Source organism: Pleurodeles waltl, chromosome 12, assembly GCF_031143425.1.
Source record: "Pleurodeles waltl isolate 20211129_DDA chromosome 12, aPleWal1.hap1.20221129, whole genome shotgun sequence".
NCBI lineage: Eukaryota > Metazoa > Chordata > Amphibia > Caudata > Salamandridae > Pleurodeles > Pleurodeles waltl.
Window position 1 is genome coordinate 692,637,957 of NC_090451.1, and position 13,421 is coordinate 692,651,377.

The window sequence follows — 13,421 nt, forward strand, 5'->3', positions numbered from 1 at the left end:
GCTGCTTGGTGGCAATAGTTTATAGCTGCTAATATCCATCTGGCTATACTTCTCTTAGAAAGGGCCTGTCCTTTCCTAGGGGCAATATATGCCACAAACAATTGAGTAAGCCTTCTAAAACTCTTGTTTCTTTCCAAATAAAATTTGAGGTTCCTTTTGATGTCCAACGAATGGAGAGCTCTCTCCGTTGGAGACATTGGGTTCGGAAAGAAAGATTTTTGAACCACCGGTTGGTTAATATGAAAGTCTGATGGCACATTTGGTACAAACTTGGGGTTTGTACGAAGTATAACTTTCTCTTGTTTAAATTGGACGAAAGGCTCCTGAATAGTGAACGCCTGGATCTCACTGACCTGCCTGGAAGAAGTAAGAGCTAGAAGCAGAGCCACCTTCCATGATAAATGCTTCCGATCCACTGTGTGTATTGGTTCAAATGGGTGTTTCATAAGTTGAGAAAGAACCGTGTTGAGTTGCCGGGACGGTGGAGGAGGCCTTGCTGCCAGAAAAACTCGAAAGAGCCCTTTGAGAACTGCTTAATTAATCTAGATGACCACAGAGATGGAGCCATAGGCGAACGTCTGTAGCGAGATATTGCTGCCAAGCGCATCCTAATGCATGCATGTGCCACGCCTGTAGATGCCAGATGGAGGAGATAGGGTAGTATTCGCTCTGGTGGTGCTAATAGTGGATCAATGCGCTCTTTCTGACACCACAAACAAAATCTCTTCCATTTCAATGAGTATGATTTGTTGGTGCTCTCAGCTCTGGCCTTTGCTAAAATATCCCAACACTCGGTGAATGCCTAAATGGGCGAACTCACTGTGTTCAGGAGCCAGGCCGATAACTTGAGTGATCTGGGGTCTGGGTGTAAGATCTGGCCCTCGTTCCTCGTCAAAAGCTGTGGTGGCACTTTCAGCGGAATGTGATCCGCTTCCGAGAACAGGAGGAGCTCCAAAAACCAATGTTGGAGGGCCAAAACAGAACTATCAGGATGAGTCTGCAATGTTCCTGTTTGATCTTTGCATGCACCTTTGATATCAGAGGAATGGGTGGAAAAGCGTAGGCAAATATTCCGCACCATGACATCGAAAACGCATTCCTGTAAGAGCCTGGATGGTGAACCCAACTTGCGTAATAGCAGCATTTGGTGTTCTGCCGGGTTGCAAACAGATCCAGTTTGGGTTTCCCCCACGTTCGGAAGACCTGGTCGAGCACGGTCTGATTCAATTCCCATTCGTGACAGGAGGACGTTAGTCTGCGCAGAGTGTCTGCTGTCTTGTTCTGCTTTCCTGGTAAATGTTCTGCTCGTAGACTGATGCCATTGCGAATGGCCCAATCCCAAATCGCCTGCGATTCCCGAGACAGGAGGAGAGATTCCCCCCCCCCCCTGTTTGTTTAAATAATGCATCGCTGCAGTATTGTCGGTGCTTATGAGAACTGTTGTGTGCTCTATCCTCAGAAGAAAAACCTGTAGGGCTAAGAAGATCACTCTCAACTCTAGAAAGTTGATATGATACTTTTGGAAGGAGTTGCTCCACTTCCCACTGATTTGAAGATCCTGAAGATGTGCTCCCCACCCCTCTAGGGAAGCGTCCGTGGTGATGACCAGTGGAGGTCAAAGTGGCAGGAAAGGAAGAACTACTGGTAGGTTCCGCTGACTTTTCCACCAGTGTAGAGCCTGGACCATCCGAGGAGTGACAATGATGAGATCGTCTAACAAGTTGTCTCTCTGTATCCACTGGAGATCTAATTCCGCTTGCAGGGGACGCATTCTTAGGCGACAAAAGGGGATTAACTGCATGCAAGAAGACATCATCCCCAGAATCGATTTGTACGTGCGTACAGAAAGATACTTTTTTCTTTGCACTCTGCTTGCCAAGGAAACGAGTTTTGCTTGTCTCTCCATCAACGGGAAAGCTCTTTCTCTGATGGTGTTGATTTTTGCTCCAGGAAGGTTGTTACCCTGGTAGGTAAGATGTTTGACTTGTTGTGATTGAGAGTGAGACCCAGCTCGCCGAATAATGCTATGCAAGCCGTTGTTGAATCATGAGCTGCTTGAGATGACCGCGCCTTGATGAGCCAATTGTCTAAGTACAGAAAATTTGTATTTTCTTCTTTCTTAGGAAAGCTGCCAAGGCACTTTGTAAAGATCCTGGGGGCGGACTTTAAGCCGAAAGGAAGGACTTTGAATTGGAAATGGCTGCCGGCTACCACGAAACGGAGATACTTCCTATGGGCAAGTGAAATTGGAATATTAAAGTACCGTCCTGCAGGTCCAGAGACGTCATATAATCTCCATGGTTCATGCGGAAAAGAATATCTTGTAATGTGACCATGCAAAAGGTTTGGCGTTTGAGGTACTTGTTTAGGCCCCTGAGATCTAGAATGGGACACCAAAATTCCCAGTTTTTGTGTATCAGGAAGAAGGAGGAGTAAAAACCCTTGCCTTTCTCTGAAGAAGGAACTCTCTCTATTGCTCCCTTTCTGAGCATGGTCACAACCTCCAGCCGGAGTTGTTTGAGATGCTTCTGCATGAATGTGTGAGGAGGACAAGAAGGTGGGCGTTGAACGAACTCTAAAGTATGGCCAAATCGAACAATGTTTAAGACCCACTGGTCTGATGTAATTTGCTCCCACTTCTTGTAGAAGTGTGATATCCTTCCTCCTATCTTCCTGCTCTGTGGCAAGGCTGTAACCGGAGTCTGAAAGTTGTCACTGACGTCAGGATGCCTCTTTACCCTGGCGCGGCATTCCCCTAGGAGGGGGTCTGGAATACAACACCTGAGGTGGTTGCCTTTAGGTATACTGAAGCCGAAAATGCTGTGTAGTATAGGAGGGGTAATGAAAACTCTGGTAGCCCCCTCGATATGTCGAGACTCCTCGACCTCAAGAAGCACGAAAAGGAACTTTCTTAAATTGGAGTGTCCCTAAGGACCTTGCGGTGTCCGTATCTGTTTTTATAGCTTGCAAGGCTTCATCCACATGCTTGCCGAACAATGCTTCTCCATCAAAAGGGAGGTCCAACACCTTGTTCTGAACCTCTGGGCGGAAGGATGTTGTTCTTAACCAACCCTGACGTTGCAGCACTGCTCCGCCAGATAGTTGCCGAAAAGCTGTTGTTGCTATATCCATAGCGCAGTCAATCACCTCAGCCGAGGTGCGCTCACCCTCCAAGAGGATCTTCTTTATTTCCGCCTTAGAGTCTTCCGAGACGTGATCCAGATACGGGGCAATATCAGCCCACAGCTGTCTGTCGTACTTCCCCATGATTGCTAGCGAATTTGCTTCCCTCACTATGAGGCCAGACATGGAAGAGAAACATTTCCCATTGTTGTCTAGTCCTCTACCCTCTTTGTCCAGAGGGGCTGAAAGTGGCGTTGATGGATTTTTAGAACGCCTCTGCGCTGCCTGGGTTATAACAGAGTACGGTTTCGGGTGACTAGCAAGACACACTCAGGCGTCCTCTGGGGCCTTAACTTTTTTTTTTGCCCAGCCTGGGCAAGACCGCCGTTACCGTAGCTGGATTTCTCATTACTTTGAGACCTTCCTTCCAGATGTATCCAACTATAGGTATAGAGCTAACACTCTTTTGATACGGCTCCTTGAAGTCATATAAAAAACAATCCATCTGTTTAGATGGCATGGGTATTCCAAATCTCTTTGCCGCCCTTTCAAGCAAATGATGGAAACCCCAATATCTCCAGGGGTAGGTGACGGAGAAGAGGTTATCGGCAATACATAATTGTCCCAATCCGAGTTGTCCTGTAATTCCCCTTCTTCTCTCGCTTCATCCGCAGAGTCCATAACCTGTATGAAGGACCTCTGCGGGGTACTTCTGGTCGATCTATGGGATGCTCTAGGTTGTGGCACTGGAGTAGCAGGGATCGAAAGGAGGAGGCGCCGTCTGTATGTCCGGCTGCGGCACAGACGGAAATCTCCTCTTGTAATCTGACAACATGGACTGCAGGTCAGATATAAGTGAACTCGGAACACACACCATCTCCTCTGGAATATAAGTCTGCTATTGCTGAGGAGAATAATACTGGTGATAATATTCGTCATCATCCTCTTGGCACTTCACATGAAGCTGCGAAGGGCTATGGGCTGCCCCGAACGGCCCATCGTCGTCTGAATCTTCTAGAAGATGAGTCGGGATCAACGGAGTGATCTTACTTGGGGATCTAGCCCCCAGAGTGATATGTCCTCTTCCAGACGCAGACTGCATTTCCTTTTTCTTCATTGGCGGTGTCGACGACGGTACCGTCGACAAGGTCGTCGACGGAGTCGTTCCCGGTAATCCAAGTGCTCCCGTTGACAGTGTCGTAGACGACAAAGGGATCTTCACCGTTGATGGTGTCGTCGACGGAGTCGTCGCCGGAACCATCGTCAACGACATTTTGATCTTTAACATCGACGGTCAAGATTTTGGCACCGTCGTCAACGAGGAAGAAGTTAACATTGCCAGGCAGGATACCATCATCGTCGTCACCGCTGATGTGACTGCTGTGTACGTGACGACCTCATTGATGGTGGAATCGTCGTCGACGGTCTATCTTCAGAGGCTGAAGTAGGCTTTCTAAACGTCGTTAACACCTTTGGAGGGGGTGTAGAAGGCTCTGAGGAGGATTTTGGGACCTCCTTTGATGTTGAAGGCCGATGGCTGGATTTTAAGGAGGATCTTTTTTCCTGAGGTGAAGATAAGAGACTGTGGCCTTCACCAGACCCCTGTGAGGTCTTTTTAAAAGTCTTTGAGGACTGTCTGGAACCCTTTTCAGATTGAGGAGATCTATGCCTCTTTTGAGGCTTCCTAGAAGACCATGAAGACTCATCACAGTCAGAGTCTGAGACAGGGTTCTTTCTTGTTTTAAGCTTTTGGAGCCAAATCAACAGCCTCCCCTCTCTATCTTTCAAAGTCTTTGATGAAAAGGTATGACATACCTTACAATCAGCAGCAGAGTGTTCAGGGTAGAGGCAATATATACACTCTGTATGAGGGTCTTCTGAATGGAGCCTTTTCTTTCCACAAGTGCTGCAGGCTCTAAAGAGACTTTTCCTCTCCCTGTCCGACATCCTGCTGGTATAACAGACTCTAGAAGGTATAGGTGTAAATCAGAGACACCCAACAAGCAAAAGGACTTCAGATATATTAAGAAATCAGAGCAGCGCTCAGAGGAGACTCCCTAGCATGACGTGCGGTAGAAAATCTGAGGTGCTGGAGCTTTCCTCAAGAGGGTTCTAAAGGGTGGTGCTCTCTGATTGGCTAAGGTTCAAGTTTGGTCCTTTTTTACATGAAGACTTGGATGGGTTACTAAAATGAAGATAATTTGTTTGTTATACATGTTATGTCTTTGGGACATTGTCTTTTTTAAGGTACCGGGGACTCCCATCTCGATGACGGGGGGTGATTCAAGCATTTGAATCTATGAAAGTTCCAATACTGGAGTAAAGTACATTTATTGAGCTCTGACTCAAATTTGGTAAACTTCATTGTGCAGTGGTAAGCTAGGATAAAATTAATAAAAGGTTGCATTTGAAATAAGTGTAGTTTAAATAATTTAGTTCCAATTGTTAACAGCCTATAGAGTTCACAGTTATTTTAGAAATGTTTACTTTACAAATGCCTGGGGATAAAAAAGTATGTTAAAACTGCTTTCTTTACAACTTCGACCTAGCCATAACTTTGAATTTGGTCATCACCTTGCCTCAATTGGGATCATTTATTTAACGTCCAGCCTCACTATTACCTTTACTGCGACCATTTACTTAAAGACTAGTACCAATCAATTTGTATTAGCCAACCGACAGTAATGTTATTTTTTGGGGGATGATCTAAGCTCACAAAACATTTATTTTTTTGCACCAAAGAATATTAAGTAAATGTTTTGAAAGTAAAACAAAATCCAACTAAATTATATTCCACTACAGAGTTTGAAGTTTTAGGGTGAGCAGCTCTTTCTACATGGTGATAAGTAAGCAGGTACAGAGATGTTACAGAGAAAGCATGACTTCAAACCTCATCTCAACCTATTCATGCTTATAGGATGAAAGGGATGGACCGTAAACATTATGTATTCTTGTACTATGACCCCCCCCCCCCCAAGTTAGCGCTAGTGATGTGTCGGTTGGAGTGCCATAAATTAAAATCAGAAGATCTATGCAGACATCCATGTGAATGCAAAAGTCACCTTCTAAGAACAGAAAGAAAGAAGTGATCTTCAAACTCAACAGGCAGACAGAATAAAAATACTCGGCCTCCTAGGCTTGCTTTCAGTGTGCAACTAAGGAGTCCCTGCTTAATGTACCTCAGAAAATGGGCTTAATAAATGTAGCCCTATGTGGTTTAGATCGCATACTCACCTGCCATCGAATTTGAATAATTCCTCCTCTCCTGGCATCCTAATCACTGTTACTCCTTAGTAACTCCCCTTTACTCAATCTTAGCGCACTAGCTTTTGCGAATGAACCACTTTGCTTGCCATGTATGCATCGTCCAATACTTCTGTCTTGTTGAAAGTTTTATACGTGCTCTTACCATATACAAACACAGGGAGGAAATACCCAGCTGGAACCGTCATGGTAGTAGCAAAGAGAAGCAGGAAAAACTGCAAAGAGACAAACATAATGATTATGAATATAATAAGACCTAGAGCGCAGCACTGTTCCCACATGTCTACTATGTATGCTACAAAACACCCACCATAAACAACCACCATTAAAGAAGGCTGAGTTCCACCCAAACTCCACTGACAGGGCCTCAATGGGGTAAGTGCAGCTATAACCTTTATGCCATTATCTTGCAAGGCGGCTTGTCCAGAAGAAGAGACAGGCACCATAGCTAGAGTAGACCTCTCCAGGGATAGGCTGTGTGGACATAGAACCTGGGCTTCTTTTCCCACTTGGAGCAGTGTCTCCACGGGGAGCAGGGGTTAGAGAACAGTGATGCAGAATGTGTTTATAATGGAAACACGTGATGAAAACCATTCAATAAATCCATTGTCTAAACAAAGAAACCGTACCCCACGATGATTCAGAGTGTTATCATAACAACTTAACTGTCTGTCTGGTACACACTAACATTTGGAAAAGCAATTTCCAGCCCCCCTTCCTGACATCTTCCATGCTCTGGTTTCAGGCCCTGGGATGGACCACTTGGAATTGGGAAGAAAATAAGTTACTTACCTGTAAGTATGGTTCTCCAGTCTTGGTATCTCTCATAGATTCACATGCTTGAATCATTCCTCGTCGTCTAAGTGGGAGTCCCACGGTAAATAGAAAGCAGTATATTACATTTTTAACACTGACATCAATAGAAAAATACATTCGCTTTAACAGCTTATCAGCCCCATTATAAAAGACCCAAAGTCCAGCCAATCAGGCAGGACCACCCTTCAGAACCCTCTGCACAGAGGCTCCAGTCTCTCAGATTTTCTAGCACAAGCGAAGTACAAAGGAAGGAAAACATGAGGTGATCCTCTATGGGGAGGATGGTGGGTTGCATGTGAGTCTATGAAAGATACCAATACTGGAGAACCACAGTTTCAGGTAAGTCATAGATTCACATGCTCGAATCCGAATGAGTGGAAGTAAACATAAGGTATTATCCATCTGTATGTTGTATGTTATACACATATATATATATATATATATATATCTATATATATATATATATATATATATGTATATATATATATAGATATATATATATATATATATTTTATCTGAATACAAATGAAAACTAGAGGATGGTGAGTAAAGCAATATTGACTCACCTTATGCAAATAAATTACGCAAAACGGCTTGTCCTACCGCTGCGTCCATTCTGTCATTCTGTCAGCGGCATCTAAGCAGTAAAGGTGTGGCTGCTAGTTCACGTTGCCTCTCTGCAAATCTGTTGTAGAGGTACTCCTGCGAAGAGAGCTGTGGAGGTAGATACAGCTCTGGTGGAATGAGCCTTGACATTGGCTGTAAGTGGTTTACCCGCTAGCTGGTGACAAAATTGTATAGCGGTGGCTATCCACCGGGCTATAGACTGTTTGGTATCGAGGTACGCCCCTGAGTTGACCATAGCCTACAAACAATTGATCAGTTTTGCAAAAGCTGCTAGTTCTTTGTATGTAGAAATGTAGACACCTTTTGATATCAAAGGAATGAAGCGCTCTTTCTGCTGGAGTTTGGGGGGTAGGGAAGAAAGTCTTTAATATTACTGGTTCATTCAGATGAAAGTTCGAGGGAACTTTAGGAATGAATTGTGGATTCATTCTAAGGGCAGCCATGTCCGGTTTAAATTGAAGAAAAGGTTGGGATATTGTGAAAGTTTGCAGAGGTAAGTGCTAGAAGCAACGCTGTCTTCCAGGAAATATATTTAAATTCTTCCTTGTGAATAGGTTCAAAAGGGTGTTACATCATTTGTGAAAGCACAATATTGAGGTACCAGGGAGGAGGAGGGAGTTTAATTGGAGGTAACAATCTGAATAATAACTTTAGGAATTGCTTTACCATTCGGGAGGACGATAAAGATGGTAAAGCAGCAGAACGCGAAATGGCTGCCAGGTGAACTTTGATGGATGAGTGAGAGCAACCTGATTTTGCCAATTCAAGACGATACGGAAGTATCTGTTCTGGAGAAGATGTTAGAGGGTGGATAGTAAAAGCTTTACATCATATACGGAATCGTTTCCATTTGAGGTTGTATGTCTTATTAGTAGACTGGGCTCTGGCATCGGCAGGCACTTCTCGACGGTCTGGTGGAATATCTAAGTTGTCTAATTTATAGAATTCAGGAGCCAGACCGATAATTGAAGAGAAATCGGGTTGGGATGACGGACCTGGCACTGAGTCATCATTAGTAGGTCCGGTATTGGTTTCAATCAAATGTGCAGTTGTTCCGAGAGGAGCAAGAGCTCCGTGAACCAAAACTGCAAGGCCATCTGGGAGCTATCAGTAACAGTTGGCAAGGTTCCCTCTTCATTTTCTGTAGAACTCTCGGGATAAGGGAAAGCGGGGGAAATGTGTAGGCATAGATTCCTGACCACTTGATAAAAAATGCATCCCCCCTCGACCCTCTTTGCGGTAGTCAGCATGCATAGTATTGGCATTTCTTGTTTTCTTTTGTCACAAATAGGTCCAGACTGGGTTTGCCCCACCGAAGAAAGAGATGGTCGAGATTTTCCTGGTTGAACTCCCACTTGTGGCAGGTTGTTGGGGTCCTGCTTAACGAGTCCGCCAAGGTGTTGGATATTCCTGGGACGTGTTCTGCCCTGAGAGTTATGTGATGACGAAGTGCCCAATTCCATATCTTCTGCGCTTGAAGAGACAGCACCAGCGATTTTGTACCTCCCTCCTTGTTGAGGTAATGCATACTTGTGGTGTTATCAGTTCAGATATAAACTGATAAGCCTTTGTTCCTGATGAGGAAGGCTTTGAGCTCTAGGAACACGTCTTTCAGTTCCAACAGGTTGATGTGGAGCATTGTTTCGTGGGTGTTCTATTTCCCTCTCACTGTCAGGTCTTTGAGGTGCGCGCCCCATCCCTCCAGAGATGCGTTTGTGGTCAGAACATGCTCCGGTCTTTGATTTAAAAAAGAGAGACCCTCGGAGATGTGGGCGGTGTCATCCTCCACCATTCCATGGCTTGTTTCATTGGTGGGGTTATTTGGACAATATTGTCGAAGGATCCACTTATTTGCTTCGACTGACTGTCTAGCTGTTGCTGTAGTGTTCTCAGGTGGAGACGCCAGTTCTGTATTAATGAAATGCACAAGGAGAGCATCTCTGGAAAAGGTTTGCAAATCCGGACAGAAGTGGACCTTCTTTTGCTAAGGCAGAGCGCTAGACTTTGAATCCTCTTCTGCCTGTCTTGAGAGGAGAATCTTTTCACTTGTTCCGTAGCTAATACAGCTCCTAGAAAGGTAATGTTGTTTGATGGGATTATGTGTGATTTTTGGTAGTTAACTGAGAGGCCTAATCTTTGGAAGAGGGAGAGGCATGTTGATGAGTCTCTGGCTGCCCTGGATGCTGTTCGTGCTTTTATCAGCCAGTCGTCCAAGTATGGAAACACTTGAACTCCCATTTGTCTGAGGTGGTCGGCCACCGGAGCTAAGACCTCAGTGAAAACTCGAGGAGCTGATCTCAGGCCGAAAGGTAACACTCTGAATTGGTAGTGGGTGCCTTTAACTTTGAAGCGTAAGAATTTCCTGTGACTGGGGTGGATCGGGATATGGAAATAGGCGTCTTGGAGATCCAAGGCCATCATGAAATCCCCTTGGTTGAGCAATCGTAACACATCCTGTAGAGTGATCATCTGAAATGACTGTTTTGTCAGGAATTTGTTTAAATATCGAAGGTCTATGATAGGTCGCCAGTCTCCTGTCTTTTTCCAGATGAGGAAGAAGCGAGAGTAGAAGCTGGTTCCCCTCTGAGACTTCAGTACGATCTCTGTTGCTCCCTTGTCTATCATATTGGAAGTTTGTACAAGGAGCTCTTTTAAGTTGGCAGGTGGGGGTCCTCATGGTGGTACCTCCAGAGGAGATTGTTGAAATTCCAGGGTATGCCCTTTGGTGACAATATCGAAGACTATCGTTCTGAAGTGATCTGGGACCGTGGGTGGATGAAGTTGGAAATTCTGCCCCTTATCAGAGTGTTGGGATAGGAGCTATATGCAGGCACTAAATGGAGGTCAGTGTTTTCTGGCCGTGTCCCTTCCTCTATAAGAAGACTTTCCTCTTGTGGTAAGCCTGTAGGCTGCATATGGTGGTTGTTGATATAGCTGTTGCTGCTGTTGACTGGTGGTTGGACGAAACTGGCTCTGATAAGGCTGGTACTGTCGATATTGGTGCAGGCCGCCTCTGTAAAAATATAGTCCTCTTCCGCTTGCCCCACGAAAGGGCTGCCTTTTGAACTGCAGAGTACCTAGCGATCTAGCTGTGCCTCTGTCAGCCTTTATAGATTGAATAATAGCTCTCCATCATATGGCATATCCAGGACCTTCATCTGAAACTCTGGGAGGAAAGAGGTGGCCTTTAGCCACCTCTGACATCTTAATACTGCTGCTCCGAGTAGCTGGCGGAAACCTGTTGATGACACATCAATTGCACAGTCTATGATCTCGGCAGAGATCTTCTCTCCCTCTGGTAATATCTTCTGAGCTTCAGCTTTAGCACCCTCGGGAAGGAAATCGATGAATTGGGAGATGCCCAACCACATTTGTCAATCGTATCTGCCTAAAATCGCCAAATAGTTTGCTGTCCTGACTGCTGTAGCCGCCACTATGGAAAATGTTTTCCTTATAGAATCTAAGCGCCTTCCTTCCTTATCCGGGGGCGTGGAAAACAGGGAGGATGGATTTCTGGATCTGCGCTGTGCTGCCTGAGATATTACTGAGTCAGGTTTATGTTGACCAATTAAACAGGCTGTTGAATTTTCCGGTGCTTTGTATTTTGTGTCCAACCTAGGAAGCACCACTGGAATGGAAGATGGGGTCTGCATTACTTTAAGGCCCTTTTCCCAGATTAAGTCTACAACTGGGATTGCACAAACTGATTTCCTGGTGTCTTTCTTAAAGTCGTAAAGGACACAATCTGACTGTTTAGATATAATGGGGAGCTAGAACCTTTTAGATGCCCTTTCCATTACACTATGAAATACCCCAATAGCCTGTGGTGGAGAGAGGGGGATGGTGTCTGCATTTGGTAACCATCCCATTCAGTGAGGAGTGATTCAGTGTCCTGTATCTCACCTTCTTCCTGTTCGTCTTCTGAAGAAGGTGGATCATTTTTGGGCAGGGGCGATGGAGTTGGTATTGGTACCGTAGGTACTTGAGAGGCTGAGGGTTGGTCTCTGGAAGGAGGACTCAACATCATTTGCGGATGCTGCAGAAGAGTGGTTGATCCTGGTTGTGGGAATCTAGTATAATAATCTTGCATCATAAGCTGCAAATTGGAAATCAATGACAATGGCATTTGCACTATTGGCTTGTGTTGTTGCTCTTGGATGCATGATTGTTGTTGTCTTGAAATGAGTGCTGAATATATACTTGCTCATTCTCTGTTTCCTCCTCTTCTTTGCAATTTATTTGTTGGTCTGAAGGACTACGTGCCATCGGAAACAGACCATCGTCATAGTAATCATCTCCATATTCATCATCGTCCTCATCAAGGAGATGTTGTGGAGGTATAGGTGACACCTTACTGGGCTAGGTATGGGAAGGTGGTAACGTTTGCTTAGTAGATTTATGTTTGATTGCCATAATTCTTAAGGGCAAGATGGAAGATCCCCTAGAATCCACTGCTGCCGACGGTGAGAAATGGGCCGACGAAGAAGCTGTCGTCAACTGTCCCGTCAACGGTACACTCGTCGATGGTGTGCTCGTCAACAGTGTGTTCGTCGATGGAGTGCTCGTCAACGGAGTTCTCGTCAACGGTGTGGTTGTTCTCGTAGTTGTCGACCGAGCCAGTGTCGACGGGGTTATCGTCGACAGGGGTTTATCCTGTGGCTCACCTGTAGACGTTGATGGAGTCGTTGACAGTATGAGCGTCGATGATGTAGATGGAATAGTTTCTTACCTGTAACTCCAGTTCTCTCATAGGGGTATTTCCATGATAGTTATAAGCAGTGAATAGTCCTGCCCCCCTGCGGGGACCCCGGAGCACTTCTTCCAATATAACTTAAGTGTTTATGTTTGCCTTACTTCAGGAAGGCCTGCAAAGTCACTTAAGAATGTCCATATGCAGCCTAGAGGAAAGGCTACAGTGTTCAAAATTATTCATCCAGTTTGCTCTAAAAAGGACATGGGGATGTACGCATCACTACTTTGGAGGAGTGGAACACTGTGGAACACTGTGTAGGGCTCATGAGCACAGAGAGCCTGAATCTTGCTAACTCTGCATGTTGATGTCACTGCCACAAGGAAAGCCGTTTTCCAACTGAGGTGTTGGAGAGATGATTTGTGTCTGGGCTCAAATGGATGATGCATGAGACGTGAAAGGACCATGTTCAGCTCCCATGCAGGAGAAGGATGCTTGAGTGGTGGGAAACCTTTCTTCAGTCTCTCTGGAAAATCTTTTATGACTGGCAATTTAAAGAAAGAGGTCTTATGAAGGCCCTTTTCTGTATGCAGTCAAAGCTGTCAAATGGACTTTAATAGAAGAGAATTGTAAACCAGATTTTGCTAAGTGTAACAAATATAGCAGGATGACATCCGCCTGGCAAGATGAACTTCCCCAAGGACTCCATCATGCATATCAAGATGTTGCCCACGAAGAGTGACATCTTATGTTTGTACCCTCAAAAATACATTTCTCTTCTTTCTACCGCTTTTCTCATGGCTATTGCTATTGGTTCAATGGTAAGCATGAATAGGAAGGGGTACATTGGGAATCTTTGCATCATACCGCTATAAACCATAAACACTCCATTCACCATTAT

The 13,421-nt window shown here is 45.0% G+C and overlaps 1 protein-coding gene across 2 annotated transcripts in view; it reads right to left on the minus strand.

Moving 5' to 3' along the window:
* The window catches only part of LOC138266850 (chloride channel protein ClC-Kb-like), a 436,514-nt gene that overhangs the window by 212,309 nt on the left and 210,784 nt on the right, over positions 1-13,421 (minus strand). For both annotated transcript variants that reach the window (XM_069215547.1, XM_069215546.1), the window contains exon 12: positions 6,533-6,602. In XM_069215547.1, the coding sequence (XP_069071648.1) occupies positions 6,533-6,602 (70 nt within the window). The remainder of the gene's footprint in view (positions 1-6,532; positions 6,603-13,421) is intronic.